The 14,251-nt window shown below is 33.1% G+C and overlaps 1 protein-coding gene across 3 annotated transcripts in view; it reads right to left on the bottom strand.

Annotated features, from left to right (window-relative positions):
- Window positions 1-14,251, bottom strand: part of SNX13 (sorting nexin 13) — a 151,283-nt gene that overhangs the window by 15,199 nt on the left and 121,833 nt on the right. For 2 of the 3 annotated variants that reach the window (XM_055420543.2, XM_088833584.1), the window contains 4 exons: window positions 10,874-10,943; window positions 6,688-6,860; window positions 2,075-2,182; window positions 185-295 (listed from right to left, as the gene is read on the bottom strand). In XM_055420543.2, the coding sequence (XP_055276518.2) occupies window positions 185-295; window positions 2,075-2,182; window positions 6,688-6,860; window positions 10,874-10,943 (462 nt within the window). The remainder of the gene's footprint in view (window positions 1-184; window positions 296-2,074; window positions 2,183-6,687; window positions 6,861-10,873; window positions 10,944-14,251) is intronic. The other variant, XM_055420542.2, reaches the window with a different exon arrangement.

Raw genomic sequence — 14,251 nt, forward strand, 5'->3', positions numbered from 1 at the left:
TGATAAAGCATCAGTTCAGTCACTCAGACGTGTCTGACTCTTTGATAAAGCACAGAAGATGCCAGAGAACATTTAACAAAATTTCTAGTTTTAAAACATACACATAAATATAAATTATCTTCTTTTACTGAAAACAAAGAAAACAGACCTATGAAGAAAGCCAATATTGCAATGGTCTGCTTACCTTGCGAGCGAAATCCCCTTTCCCTTTACTGTAGGCTTTGTTCTCAAGGAAATCATACACATAGTGAGCCAAGGCTGGAGACGCTTTCATCATTTCAGGAGTTAACAGTAACTAACAGGAAAAATAAGAGGCATCTTATATTGACAGGGTACTGGAAATTAACCACTACCTACAATGTCATCTGCTAGAAAGGTAAGAATGTATAGTAAAAAATGTTGTCATTTTTTAAAATATTAACACAGTTATCTATTATCTATCTATTTATTTTAGCCTCGCCATGTAGCATGTGGGCTCTTAGTTTCCCCTGCAGTGGAAGTGTGAAGTCCTAACCACTGGATTGCCAGGGAATTCTCCAAAATGTTATTTACTATTCCATTTTCAGGTTTTACAGCTTATAACTAAGAAGATCCATAGTTAAAATTTTAAAGTTAAAATTAGAATGTGAATAACATAGCAGTTTACTTCCCCCATTAATGGAAAGTATATAAAACAATTAAAATTAAAACTTTTACGTATTATAAAGAAGGCCCAAAACAAAATGCTGCTTTTACAACATGATAGAGTCTAACATTCTAGCTTAATTCCTTCAGTGAAACATGTTTTGACATATTGAGATCATTAGCTAAGATGCAGACAGTACAGCCACAACTAAAACATACATTTACAGCACCAGATTTCAAAAAAGGTGCTTATTTTCTAAATTTTATAAATAATTGATGCAGATTTTAATGCAACTAATGTTAATACATTCTAAAAAACAAAATGTTTGACAAGTCATGTAAACAATATCATTTAGCCTTAAGCCAGAAGACAAAGGTGAATAACAGCAGATTTATATGTTTTTCCTATCCTTTCGGTAAACTGTAGTGCTATGGAATAGTTATAAGCAAACTCAATTAAACTTATAAATGTTTGAGAGAGAGAAAACTTCCCTCAAAATATCAAGTACAGTATTGGCCAAGTTTTGCTAAATACTAGGACATGGTCAGCAAATTTTTGATGTACATATAATAATTATTTTACGTTCTGTGATCCATAGTCTCCTGCAACTACTCAACTCCAATGTAGTAGTGTAAAAGCAGTCATAGACAGCAGTAAACTAAATGGGTGGCTGTGTTCTAATAATATAATAAACTCTAATAAAATGGGTGGCAGGCTGGATGTGGTCTGTAGGCTGGAATTTGCTGACTCCTAAAGAGTGAAGTGGGGAGCTAATATTAACAGATGAGACATCTTTATAAATCATTCATTAGTATAAAAAACCATAAAGTGGTATTATTAAAATCTGGTATTTGGGTACTACTTTCTAAAACAAAGCTATTTCTGGCAGTCCTTACCCAGGAAATAACTTATGAGACACATTTTATTATTTCAGAAGAGAAATCTGCTGGGTGTGTGTGTGTGTAGGTGTGGGGGTGTGTGTGGGTTTGTACTCAGCCAAACCTAAAGGTAAGATTTTTAGCACTGTGTGTGTGTGTGTGTGTGTGTGTGTGTACAGGTGTGGGTGTGTAGGTATGTGTGGGGGTGGGTGGGGGTGTGTGGGTGTGTGGCTATGTATTCATTCAAACATGAAGGTAAGATTTCTAGCACTGAGTGTGTGTTTGTGTGTGTGTGTGTGTACAAGTGTGGGTGTGAGTGTGGGTGTAGCTATGTATTCATTCAAACCTGAAGGTAAAATTTCTAGCACTGAGTGTCCAGAAAACTTCTAAATTAATAAACAGAGAAATAATATTCATAAATCACTGATCAGATTGCAAGTCATATCTCAGCACCTCAAAAGTGGCTGCTATCTCACTATTACAGTAAAAACATTCTCTACCAAAGAAATCAGCTGTATTTGTGTGCTCTATTAAAATGAAAACCTACGAGTAATAATAAACCTGAACTTACCTGCAAATATGCATTTAGATCTTTTTTTCTCTTTTCTAAAAAATCTCTATCCATATTATTAAAAGTCTTTTTACCAGGAAGCTTTAATATGCTTGACAGATTTTCAAACTACAAAACAAAATACATTCAATAATCTTAGATTTTTTTACAAAAAGAAAAAAGTAGTTTCCAAGTGACAATTTCTCTATGTATCAGAAGTATCTTAAACAGATTTTGCAATGTATTTTATCTTATTAAGCCAAAATCAGAAAATATAAAATACTGTGCAAATATATCCAAACCACAGTTCTAATGTTATTATAAAGAAGTTATTTTCTAAGAATGACAAGCATGGATAACTGATGAACCACATGGTTTTTCATTTTAATAATCTCTCTGATTTTAAGATCATTCAACATTTTCATAACAAAAGGTTTTAAAAAACATTTTGTTTAAAAACCTTTTGACAAGAATTAAGTATTAGCAAATAAACTATCAACAATCAAAGTTACGAGTTTCTGGTTTCTTGAAAAAAACTCAAAGAAATATTTTTATATTGATGACTTCAAATCAGTTAATCACTGTAATAGCCAACTATTAAAAGTAGAAGAGGCAAACTTCAAAATATAGATTACAGCTATAACTCTCTATATATAATGACATATAGTATAACACTGATACTTATCCCCTGCATGAAACTACATGAAAAATAAATTCATAATAACTAAGAAAATAAAATAGCTATATAGCATATATATTTGTAAAGCTACTAACAAAAACAAGTGTACATATCTGAAGTTTAGCATCTATAGACTTCACCTTCAAAAGTCCAGATAGGTAGCAATCCACCATGCCTTGTTAAAGCACAGATTTTAACCATACTAGCTGCTAACAAAGTAGAACAACAACATCATTCAGCAAGGTATTGTGCTTGGCCAACAATATCTAGTATCTAAAACTTCAATGAGAAGCTTCATTGCTTTCCCTATGTGAGACATATCCAGGATGCAACAAGCTTTCTAAAACCATTCTTTGATCAAATAACAACAGACAAAAATGAGTCTGTAAAGAAAACTCATTCCTGGTGCAGAGATTAAAGAAAAGAGGAAATGAAAAGGTGTAGGATAATTTTCATCCCGAAAATGGAAGATTCTGATAAATTATTAAACGGAATGGCAAATCAGATGGTTGCCTGGAAGTATAATGTGACAAGTTCATCACATGTTACGCATGAAAGTTAAAAGTAGTTCTTTTGCCCTAACCAAGTAAATAAAGTGGGGGCAGTAACTTTCAGGGAAAATGTTATGCTGCAGTCACAAGATTGGTGGTTCACAAAAGCGTAAGAATGGGTCTTTGCTGAATATGAATGTATAATATCCTGGTTTTAATTTTTTTAAACCACATTTTATAGAAGTAAATTTACATTTTTCAAGGTGTCCTAAAAGATATTTAGTTTCCTGGAATATGACTTTTCAATGGTATCTTAAACTACTGATTGAATTTTACAGAATGCATAGTTTATTTAGGCATTACCAATATATTTTATTCCCTCATAATTCACATGTTGAAACCTTAACCTCCAGCACTTCAGAATTGGCCTTCAGAGAGGGAATAAAATCAAAACAAAGCCCCAAGAGGGATACAAAGAGCCATCAGGAATGGGAGCATACAATGAAAAAGTCATGTGAGGCCATATTCAGCACCATCTGAAAGCCAAGGAGAGCTGACTCAAGAGAAATCAAACTTGCCAACAACTTGATCTTGGACTTCTAGCTTCCAAAACTATGAGATAACAGATTTCTGTTGTTTAAGCTGGGTATTTTGCTATGGCAGTTCCAGTAAACTAACACACCAAGGGAATATAGCAGCACTCCTCAAAACAACAATTTCCAAAATTTTGAAACATTAAACATTAATAAAAAAATTAAATGCAACAGTTATTTTCTTAAAGTCTAAATTATCAAGCTGGTTTTAAAATTATCTGTCTGTACTGGAAGCACGATGACTAACAGTTCTTCTCAAATATTGTTATTTTAAAAGGGAGAAAAATGGAAAAATTTAATACTCTATATTAATTATTAGTTTGATATTTAAAAGATTATTCACAGGTACAAAGTAGTCCATTCCCTGCAAAGTAATGGGATTTCCTCTGCCAAAAAGTCACAAAAATATTTTTAAATGAATGCAAAAAAAAAGAAACGTACCTAAAGAACATAAATTAAAATGTTATTTCAATGTTCACAAAGAACTCAAATACTATACATAAATCACAGACATTCCAAACCCAAAGATTTTCTCTTTCCACACTGAATATGTCAGGTCTAGAAAATTTGGAAAACATTTAGAATTTTTTATTAGAAGGATTCAAAGTTCATTTATATCCAAACACATAAATATATTTTACTCAGTTATCTTAATGCTTACTTAATATTTTTAAATCATTGGTATTTTATTTATAAATATAAGCTGCATATTTAGGAATAATTCATGCAATAAAACTGAAAGGCACAGAGTTATCCACTGGAATACAAGCTCCTAGAGGCAAGGACTTGGTCTGTCTTGTTCATGGTCATATGTTGAATAATGAATTGGATCATTTCTAAAATAATTTGACATTTAACATTTTACTTTCTTTTTCTTAGATTTAAAAAAGAAAAAAAATTTTCATCCTGAACACTCTCCCACCTCCCTTCCCATCCCACCATCCCAATTATTTTCTTTTAATCCTATAAATCTTTATCCATAAAGTATCAATTTAAGACTATAAAATTATAAAACATTAAAGAAAACAAATAATAGTTCATATGTTTAGAATGGGAAAAAAATTTATGTCACAAAGTTAAAGAAACAAAACAAAATCTGTTCTAAAATAATTTTAATACTTAAAGAGCTCTATGGAGCCAAAATTTATTTGCGTCCACTGGCTGCACTGTTGCCACCAGTGAAATAAAAGTTCACTGCATTTTCTTATAGGATTTGTCTTAAACAAATAAATATAAAACTAAAACTATAAATAAGGCAGAACTAAAAGGCAAACAGTATGAGTCTTATTTACAAGTGCTTAGTATTTTCCTTAAACCTAAAATTTCACTTAACAAGCTTAGGTTTTAATTTCTTAATTTCCAAAAGCAATCCATATGCTTTAGTAATCACATACTACTGTAACTTTAACACATCCACTTCATCCGTCTGCACTGAGCACTTTCAAAACTGAATTGTGCTTTATCAGTTAGTTGCATTTAATTTTGGTGCTGTACTGAAAAGTAAATTTTCTACATGAATTGTTCTATTAAGAGTTTTTTAAAAGTATGTTCTTTATCTATATTTGTCAATCTATAAACACAGTATTTACAGTCCTAGCCTAGAATCTTTAAGCAATGATTATTCTTCTGAACAACAGGAAAAAATAACTATTCAAAGAAAATTTCGTATTATACCAAATTCCCATAAATTTGCAAGTAACTAAAACTACTCTCAGTAATTCACATTACTTTAAAAGGAAGAGATATACGAACTATGTGATTTTAAAAAAATATCAAACAGGAATTTTTGGGGGCAGAAAATTCTTTCACCTTTGCAAACAAATCAAGCTAAACATGGAGCTCTATTTAACAAGAACAGAAGAGATATGCCCAGAGTTATTAATTTCCTTATGAATACAATTAAAAACAGTCCTTTTAATATGGGCTGGTGGAGTCAATAATAACCTGGTTTCTAAACACTTTAAAGCTTTATTAGTAGGTTATCTCACTCTATTTACAAAATATTTTAATGAGATCTTTATGGTGCCAATCATACATTTTCTACATCCCAAGTGAAAGATGTATTTTCTGATTATTTATGTAGTAAAATGTCATTTCAAAGCTTTAGTTCACCCAATCAAATGTCACCATTATTATTATTCCATTGGCTTAATAATTATTGTATATTTTAAAATACTGCATAAAAGATTATCATGACTTAAAATAAATTTCATAGATTACCTATTCCAATTTATCCACTGATAATTTATTTTGTTCTAAGTTAAAAAGAAGAAAAAATATTTAATAAAAGATAAAACAGGGAAAAATAAAAATGTTTACATTTGTTACGCTTAAGAGTCCTCATACTTCTATGAAACAAGAGCATTGAATTTGGTAAGAATTTAAAACATTATTTGGTTAATTTTAAATATAATTTAGGTTTTGGTTCTTCATACAACTTAATGGATCAAGGACTTATCTGTTAGTAGTTGGGAAAGGATGCCATTTAAAATAACCACAGCTTTAAATTATATTACCAAACAGAAAAATCAAAAAATGTCTTACAATGATCTCTATCTATATGCTAGATAAATCCAAATACCTATGCAAAGGACAAGACACATACACTCTCTTAAAATCAGACACACACATTTATTCTAATTTTCCAAGGTATATCATTGGTACTTTGTCACTAGTCCACAGTGATTAGGACTGTTTAAAATTTATTAGTTAAATGGACAAAAGCATTCTAACATTCACTGTTGATTATAAAAAATTGTTACCTTATTTTCTTAGCTTTGGTCAGTACTTTAGCATCACTCACAACCATTTAGAATCAAACATGGAAGCACGGAACAATATAAAGTACACAAACTTTAAAAGTCTCACTACCTGTTCGGTGATCCTCATGTGGAAATCATGGAAGTCACTGTAACGACGGTAGGTTTTCCATACTTCCTCAGTGTTCACGTTGCGCCGGTGTACAGTGATGGCATACAATGCGTACGTCTTGCCATGATCATTACAAACGCCTGCCACAGCATATGGGTCAGAGTGAGCATATACTAGTCATTTAAGACAAAATGAGGAGGAACAAAAGACACAAAAGGGAGGAAGATGAAGAATGAAAACAAAACGGACAACGTGAAACGGAGAATTTGAAATGACAGATAAGACAAAAGGATGTCAACCCGGATAAAATAGATTCCTGTCATCTGTACTCACATCCATAAGATGTTACATGTGTTGGTTACATTACAAAATGACCTACAAGGCGATCATGACACTACCAACTACACAGTGATGTCCACTTTGGATTCTCTTTCCAAAGAGCTTTTAACAGAAACAAAACAATATCTTCTGTGTTAGCCTTCACTGTGGTGGCTCAGAGGTTAAAGCGCCTGCCCGCAATGCGGGAGACCTGGGTTCGATCCCTCTGTCGGGAAGATCCCCTGGAGAAAGAAATGGCAACCTACTCCAGTATTCTTGCCTGGAAAATCTCATGGACGGAGGAGCCTGGTGGGCTACAGTCCATGGGGTCACAAAGAGTCGGACACGACTGAGACTTGACTTCCACTTTAGCCTTCACTGTTCAGCTGTAACTCAATTAATACTGATAGCTCTGAAACTGAACTGCAAGCAAAAGCTATAGGGTAAGATCTGTCTGAACTTCCCAGGTGTCTCTGTGGTAAAGAATCCGCCTGCCAATGAAGGAGAGGCAGGTTTGATCTCTGGATTGGGAAGATCCCCTGGAGGAGGAAAATGGCAACCCATTCCAGTATTCTTGCCTGGAGAATCCCAGGGACAGATGAGCCTGCTGGGCTATAGCCAATGACAAGACTGAGTGACTAAAATAACAACAAACAACAAGATCTACCTGATCTTTTGGCAAATCTTTCTCATTCAAAATACACAGCAATTTACATGTGTAATTTATTCTGAAGACTTTTCTAAGAAGTCATTTTTTTTTCTGCTGAATTGACACAAACCATCCAAGTCACGCAGTCTCAAAAATGAAAACCTATTCCTATTTTGTACAGATCTTTAGTAAAGAGATGTACTTTGAATAATTCTTTCTCATTTTCCATTTTCCCACACCAAAGCCATGTTGTATTCTACTCAAGATCAACTTTTCGGGTCTCCAACAGTTTACTAAGTCTCCACTCATCTGTACCTGATCTGCTTTTTAATTCATTCACTCACCTTAATTTCCAGAACTATTTTTTTATTTCTATAACTAGATGTGTTTTTTTTTTTTTTACAGTGTGGTATTCTTGCCTTGTTTTATCTCTACAATTATTTTTATCATACTCCTGTGGTACACAACCACTTCAGGATGGCTGAATCTTATATCACCCACATGTGGTGTAAGACAGCCTTTCAATTTCATATGAGTGACACCATTCCCAACCATAACCTTGACATTGTTTGCTCTTTCCTCTGACAGTAGGCTAAGTTCTTTTAGTTCCTCTTTCACATCAAGTCACCGTCTATGAATCTGGGCTTTATGCAAAGGCCTGTGGTTCCAGGCTTTCCTCTGCCTTAGCCCATTTGTGCCTCTTAAATTTGAGGGCATGGAAATGCTGTCAAAATCAAAAGAGTAGTCTTTACACTCCTATAAGCTCTTTGGCTTCAACTCCTCTTCATTTCCCTATACTTGCTTTTCCTCATAGTCTATTCCACCTGTAGATTTCCCCTTTTAGGTATTTTTATTCTACTGTTTTCAGTTTTTCTATGTGTAGGAAGCAAAATTTTGCATAGCAGTTTAGACTATCATGTTGACCAGAAGTATAAATTGCTCTTGTAAAAAAAACAAGTGGCCAAGTTTTGGAGATGACTAAATATTTTGTATTTTGTACACACTTAGGCAAAGAAAGGTGTGAGCAGCTTCTTAGTAAATTATTTTAATCACAAAACAGCTACAAATCTACACTGGCAAATGCAGTTCTACAGAAATCTTTCCCAGGTTTTCATGAAAGTTTTTCTAATATTTGCGCTTTGTACTCAGAATTGTCCTTCATTTCCTGTCCATCTAATATCAGTGTTCCTGATTTGACAAAATATAAGACTGGGGACTGATGCTGAAGCTGAAACTCCAATACTTTGGCCACCTGATGCAAAGAGCTGACTCATTTGAAAAGACCCTGATGCTGGGAAAAATTGAGGACAGGAGGAGAAGGGGACGACAGAGGATGAGACGGTTGGATGGCATCACCAATTCAATTCCCGGGTGGACTCCGGGAGTTGGTGATGGACAGGGAGGCCTGGCGTGCTGCGGTTCATGGGGTCGCAAAGGGTCAGACACAACTGAGCTACTGAACTGAACTGAAGACTGGGGATAGACCTCGGTCATCTTGCTGTCAGAGACTTTATTATTCACTGTTCACCTCTTTCAATTATCCTTCACTCGGAGACCTATGCAGAACAAACTGTACAACACTATGATCACATTAAAATACCACCATCACTCAACAGTGTCTGCATGCCAACAAGGGAATGGCTTTACATGCTGTGTTCAAGAAAGGTTTGGGAAAGGATAATAGAAATCAGGGGCCACTTAGGCAGCAAACCATAACCAATTAGGAGTTAATAAAAACAAGGAAACTAGCAAGAAATAGAAAAGGAAAGAAGAAAGGAATGTCAGAAAGCATTTTAAAATATAATAATCAGATTTGTTACAAATTTGATAGGCAGGGAGATGAGACTAGGATGGGTGCACAAAAGGAAGACTATGGGGCTATTATAAAACAAGCCCTAAGACAGAAAGGTAATTTGATTTTAAAAGCTAATGAGGCTACATAGATTTTAAGATGATGGTGAGATATCACAGTGGAAATAATAGGTTGTGTTTTCATTAGGACAATGTTACTACTCGTAGCAGGTGCTGTGCAACCTTTGTTACTAATCTATAACCAGATAAGGAACTAGGACCAGAATATAAATAAATCTCATCACTAAGCATATTGCCTAACCTAGCCACTATTTTTTAAAACAAGATTCCTCAATGAAGGGATAGTCCACTGGTCCAAGAATCATTCCATAAGTGCACTGCACTAGTTTACTTTCTGTCATAAGGTTAAGGACATGGGATCCAGACTCAAAGAGACTCCGTAGCCCAACCAGTAAATGTTTATCGAACAAACACTAATATATAATGCCGACCATGTAACCACTAATACAATTAGTTTATTAGTTCTATGAGGCAAGTATTACTATTATCCCATTTCACAGATAAGGAATTAAGAAACAGAGAAGTTAAGACTCATCCAAGTTCACCCAACTATTAAGGGGCAAAGCTGGGGTTTAAAACCAAGCAATTTGGATAAAAAGTTGTGCTCTTAACCACTCTAGTGTACTGCCTCTTTAGTGATTATACATAATTTTGTCTGACAGAAATAACAACTTATTAAAAATGCTTAGTATTATGCTTCCATATCCTTTAAGAAGCTGATAAATACTTGTTGAATGAATGGACAAAACAGCTAGAATATCAGAATCCTCGGAAAAGAGAGATCCACTTAAGAATCACGAGAAGCCAGATAAGAAAACCATCACTGACATTATCTAATAACTCAATAACAATGATGAAACTATTTTTCTCCTCAATTCACTAGCCATTTTGCACACATGCTAATTGAGTCATGAATCTCACCTCATCCAAGCACTGTTTTCGTAAACTCCTATACAAAGGCTTCATTTACCTAGAAGTCTACTGACTTCTGCATGTATGAAAACAAATACTAAACTAAAATCTGCCCCAAAACAATTTAATAAGAATTATGCAGATAATTATCCGCTAGACTCAAAGAAAAGACTGGTTTCAAAGTTTATCAGCAACGACAAAATGCTCAGAATTTATCCTTTTTCAAATGATAACAGGAACAACCTTAAAGAAAGGAAATATACATATAATAATAAACATTATAGAATTTAATGAAGAATATGCTACAGAAAAAAAGTAACATGAAAATATAACAAAGAATAGAAAAATGATTTGTAAAAATAAATGTGGAAGATAAGGTAGGGGTAATGATACTCAATAGTTTTTAAGTAATAATTAAACCACAAAGTCTCTTACCAGTGTCTGAAATGTAAGCATGAAGTTGTACTGAGTCATCAGAAGACACATTTGAAAGGTCATCTAAAGACTGATGAGGGAAAAAAATTAGAAAACAAAAATTTTAAATTCTATAGGAAAGAAATTATTAAAGATTTCTATATCATATATATTACTCATTTTTGCTCTATGTTCTTATCTGTACCTCCCTCTCACAAACAATAATTCTCTTTGTTTATACTAATAGAAGAAAGAGAAGATTAAGAAACTGTAAAACAAACTAATTTAATAATCAACTTAATAAATACATCAGATTATTTCTTCCTTCATTACCTGTCCACATACTACAATTTGCTTCTTCTCAATTATATTCAATATATGGCAAGAAAAAATGTGGATAATAGTAAGCAGACATGTTCTTTTTTTACTTTACAATATTGTATTGGTTTTGCCATACATTGACATGAATCCCCCATGGATGTACATGTGTTCCCCATCCTAAACCCCCCTCCCCCTTCCCTTCCCAAATAGACATGTTCTTAAATCAACATTTCACCTTTTTAATGTTGAAATATATAGAGCCAACTTTGTATTAACTTAACACTTTTGTTAACTTAGAAATAATTTTAGTTACACTCCTTATCTATAAAGTGAGAATAACCGTACCTAAATGAGGACTAAATGAAGACATGTAAAACATTTAGAAGACTGCCTAACACAAAAAATGTTAGCTGATATTATGATTATTTACTAAATGAAGTGAATCTACAGTTAAGATTTAGTTATTTTTTTAAAAATAATTTCAAAAATAAAAATTATTACTGATTGATTCAATAAATTTTATAACTATAGACTTTGCCTCAAAACTTTTTCTGCTCCGTATCCACACACCCACACTTACACAGAAGGGAACATAAGCATATAATGAAGGCGAGACTGTATGGAAAAGAGTTAACACAACAGACCTTAAGTTGTTCTTCTCAGAAAGGACGGCCTGGGACAATATCTGGGAAGTTAGATTTAGAAAAAGTTCCCATCATTCCTAACTGCTAAAGTGGCTTACTCTACCTAAACTATCTGTATAGACAATGTGGTTTACACCAAATACCCGCTTTCCTTCTGGGAGTCAGTTTGTGCCTTGTGTGATCTATCTCCAATAAAAACCCTGGGCACTTAAGGCTCAGATGAGCTTTCCTGGTAGCAGCATTTCACACATGTTGTTATATTCACTGCCAGCACAATTAAGTCTGTGCTATGTGACTTCCATGGGAGAAGATTTGTGGAAACTTGAACCTGGTATTCTCTGGACTTTGCCCCATCCACCTTTTCCCTTTGCTGATTCTGCTTTATATCCTTCCGCTATAATAAATTTTAGCTATGCTGGGGTCTGTGAGTCCTCTTAGTAAATCAGTGACCATAGGAGTGGTCTCAGGGACCTACAACACACAGACAGTATATGATTCAGACATATTTCACACTTGAAAAACCACTGGGATCTGAATGAACTTTGGATTCCTAATGTGGTATTACCAGTTATTAATGAGTCATCTAAATGACCTTAATGCAGTCATGCATATGACATAAAGCAATTTAAAATTAAGCAATTGCATCCTAAGAAGAAAGCCAAAATTCTATCTACTAAAGACTGATCATCAGAAAAAACAAAATTTGGTAACTCCATACAGATGATCCATAAGTCAAGTGGGAAAATCATTCAATTAAATTAGATCTAGTCCAGACTTCGGCACTGATAACCTTAATAGACTTCAGCCGTATCAGTGAGTCTTTCTTGTATTTCAGTTTTCCCAATGGTAATGGTGTAATATCTGTTCTACAATTCTATCAGGATATAATGTGAATGAAAATACTTTGAAAAGAATTAGAATGTACTTAATTTTTTAACTGACCTACAACAAAACATTTTGACAAATAGCAGAACCTTTGTTTTAGAATTATTTTTACATGAAATATAGAACCCCAAAGGAAATGGAATAATCTACAAAATTTAAAATTGTTATCTACTGTAATGTTCTAACTATAAGCTAGCACAGGGAATATAAAACAATCACCTTTTCCAAAAAAGCATTATTATTACTGTTAACCTTCCTTTGTAGGTAAACATATAACAAGTTATATGTTGCTCTCGTATTACTTTAACCATGTTAGCATCTTACACACTATGCAAGCCAGAAGCTGTTGAAAAACTCTGTATATAAACACCTTTTCTTGTACATGTAAAATATGCAATTAATATTTGCAATAAGTATGATGAAAAAATTCAATGAAATGTCTCTTAACCATTAGTCACAGTTATAATGCATGTGTAAATATCACCTAGACTATATAAAGTTACAACTGATGACATTATAACCATGGAACTACACTGTGATTTAGAAGTATAAGTACTGATTAATCAAAGAAAACTGTGATTTCAAAACAAGTGCATTAATGTTGTCCTGAAATAAAATATAGTTTGAAAAGTGACCATGGGTTAAGATTCTTGAACTTCCTGCCAACAAAAGAAGTGTTTTTTGTAGCATTATGCTAGGATAAAAACCAAAAATTGAAATTTACTACGATAATCAATTCAGCAAACAGAACTACAATGGCACTTCGAAAATGCTTATAAACCTATGTGCTAATCTCAATCACAAAATGAGTAAACCACCACATTAGATATTTTCTTTGCTTAGTTTGCTGGAATAAACTATAATGATCCAGTTTATAATTTTAATACAATTAATAAATATTATCTTCATTAAATATGAAAAAAAGTGATAGTCTTAACAATTTTTTGTAATCAAACTATTGTTAAAATGCAACTGTTTATTCAAATTTGTCTATGTATTTAAAAAAAAGAATCCAAAAGACTTCAGCTACTTAAAAGCCTGGATGTAACAGATTTGTGTGAAAAACAAAATACTGTAAGTCAGTGATGTCAAGTGTCACCTTTTTCAACTCACAGACTGTTTTGCTTTATATCACTATATGATAAAAGGAATCTCTTTTATTTGAAAAAGCATTTATTCCAGATAGGGAATGAAGAAAAAATTACTTTTTAATAGTGTTCAAATACTTGTACAAGAACTACAAACATGAATACTAAAAAATTTCAATGCAAGGAAAAGTTTCATCATATTTGGAAACTTGTTCTTCCTAATGGGCATTATATTGCTAACACTGTTCAGTCTCCAGGAGCTATTCCTTTTTGTCATAACCCTATGGTATGACAGAAGCAAATGGTAATGATCCTAGATAATTTAGGAAAATACTTAAAACATTACAAAATATCTGACATAACACTATGGCTGATTTGCTTTACTGTTTTGTTAAAGGTTATATGTTGTACAATAATGGAACATTTATACAATAAGGTCATTTTAGAAGTAAATGTCATAC

Source organism: Moschus berezovskii, chromosome 3, assembly GCF_049115385.1.
Source record: "Moschus berezovskii isolate FMDL1 chromosome 3, NW_MosBer_1.0, whole genome shotgun sequence".
NCBI classification, from domain to species: domain Eukaryota; kingdom Metazoa; phylum Chordata; class Mammalia; order Artiodactyla; family Moschidae; genus Moschus; species Moschus berezovskii.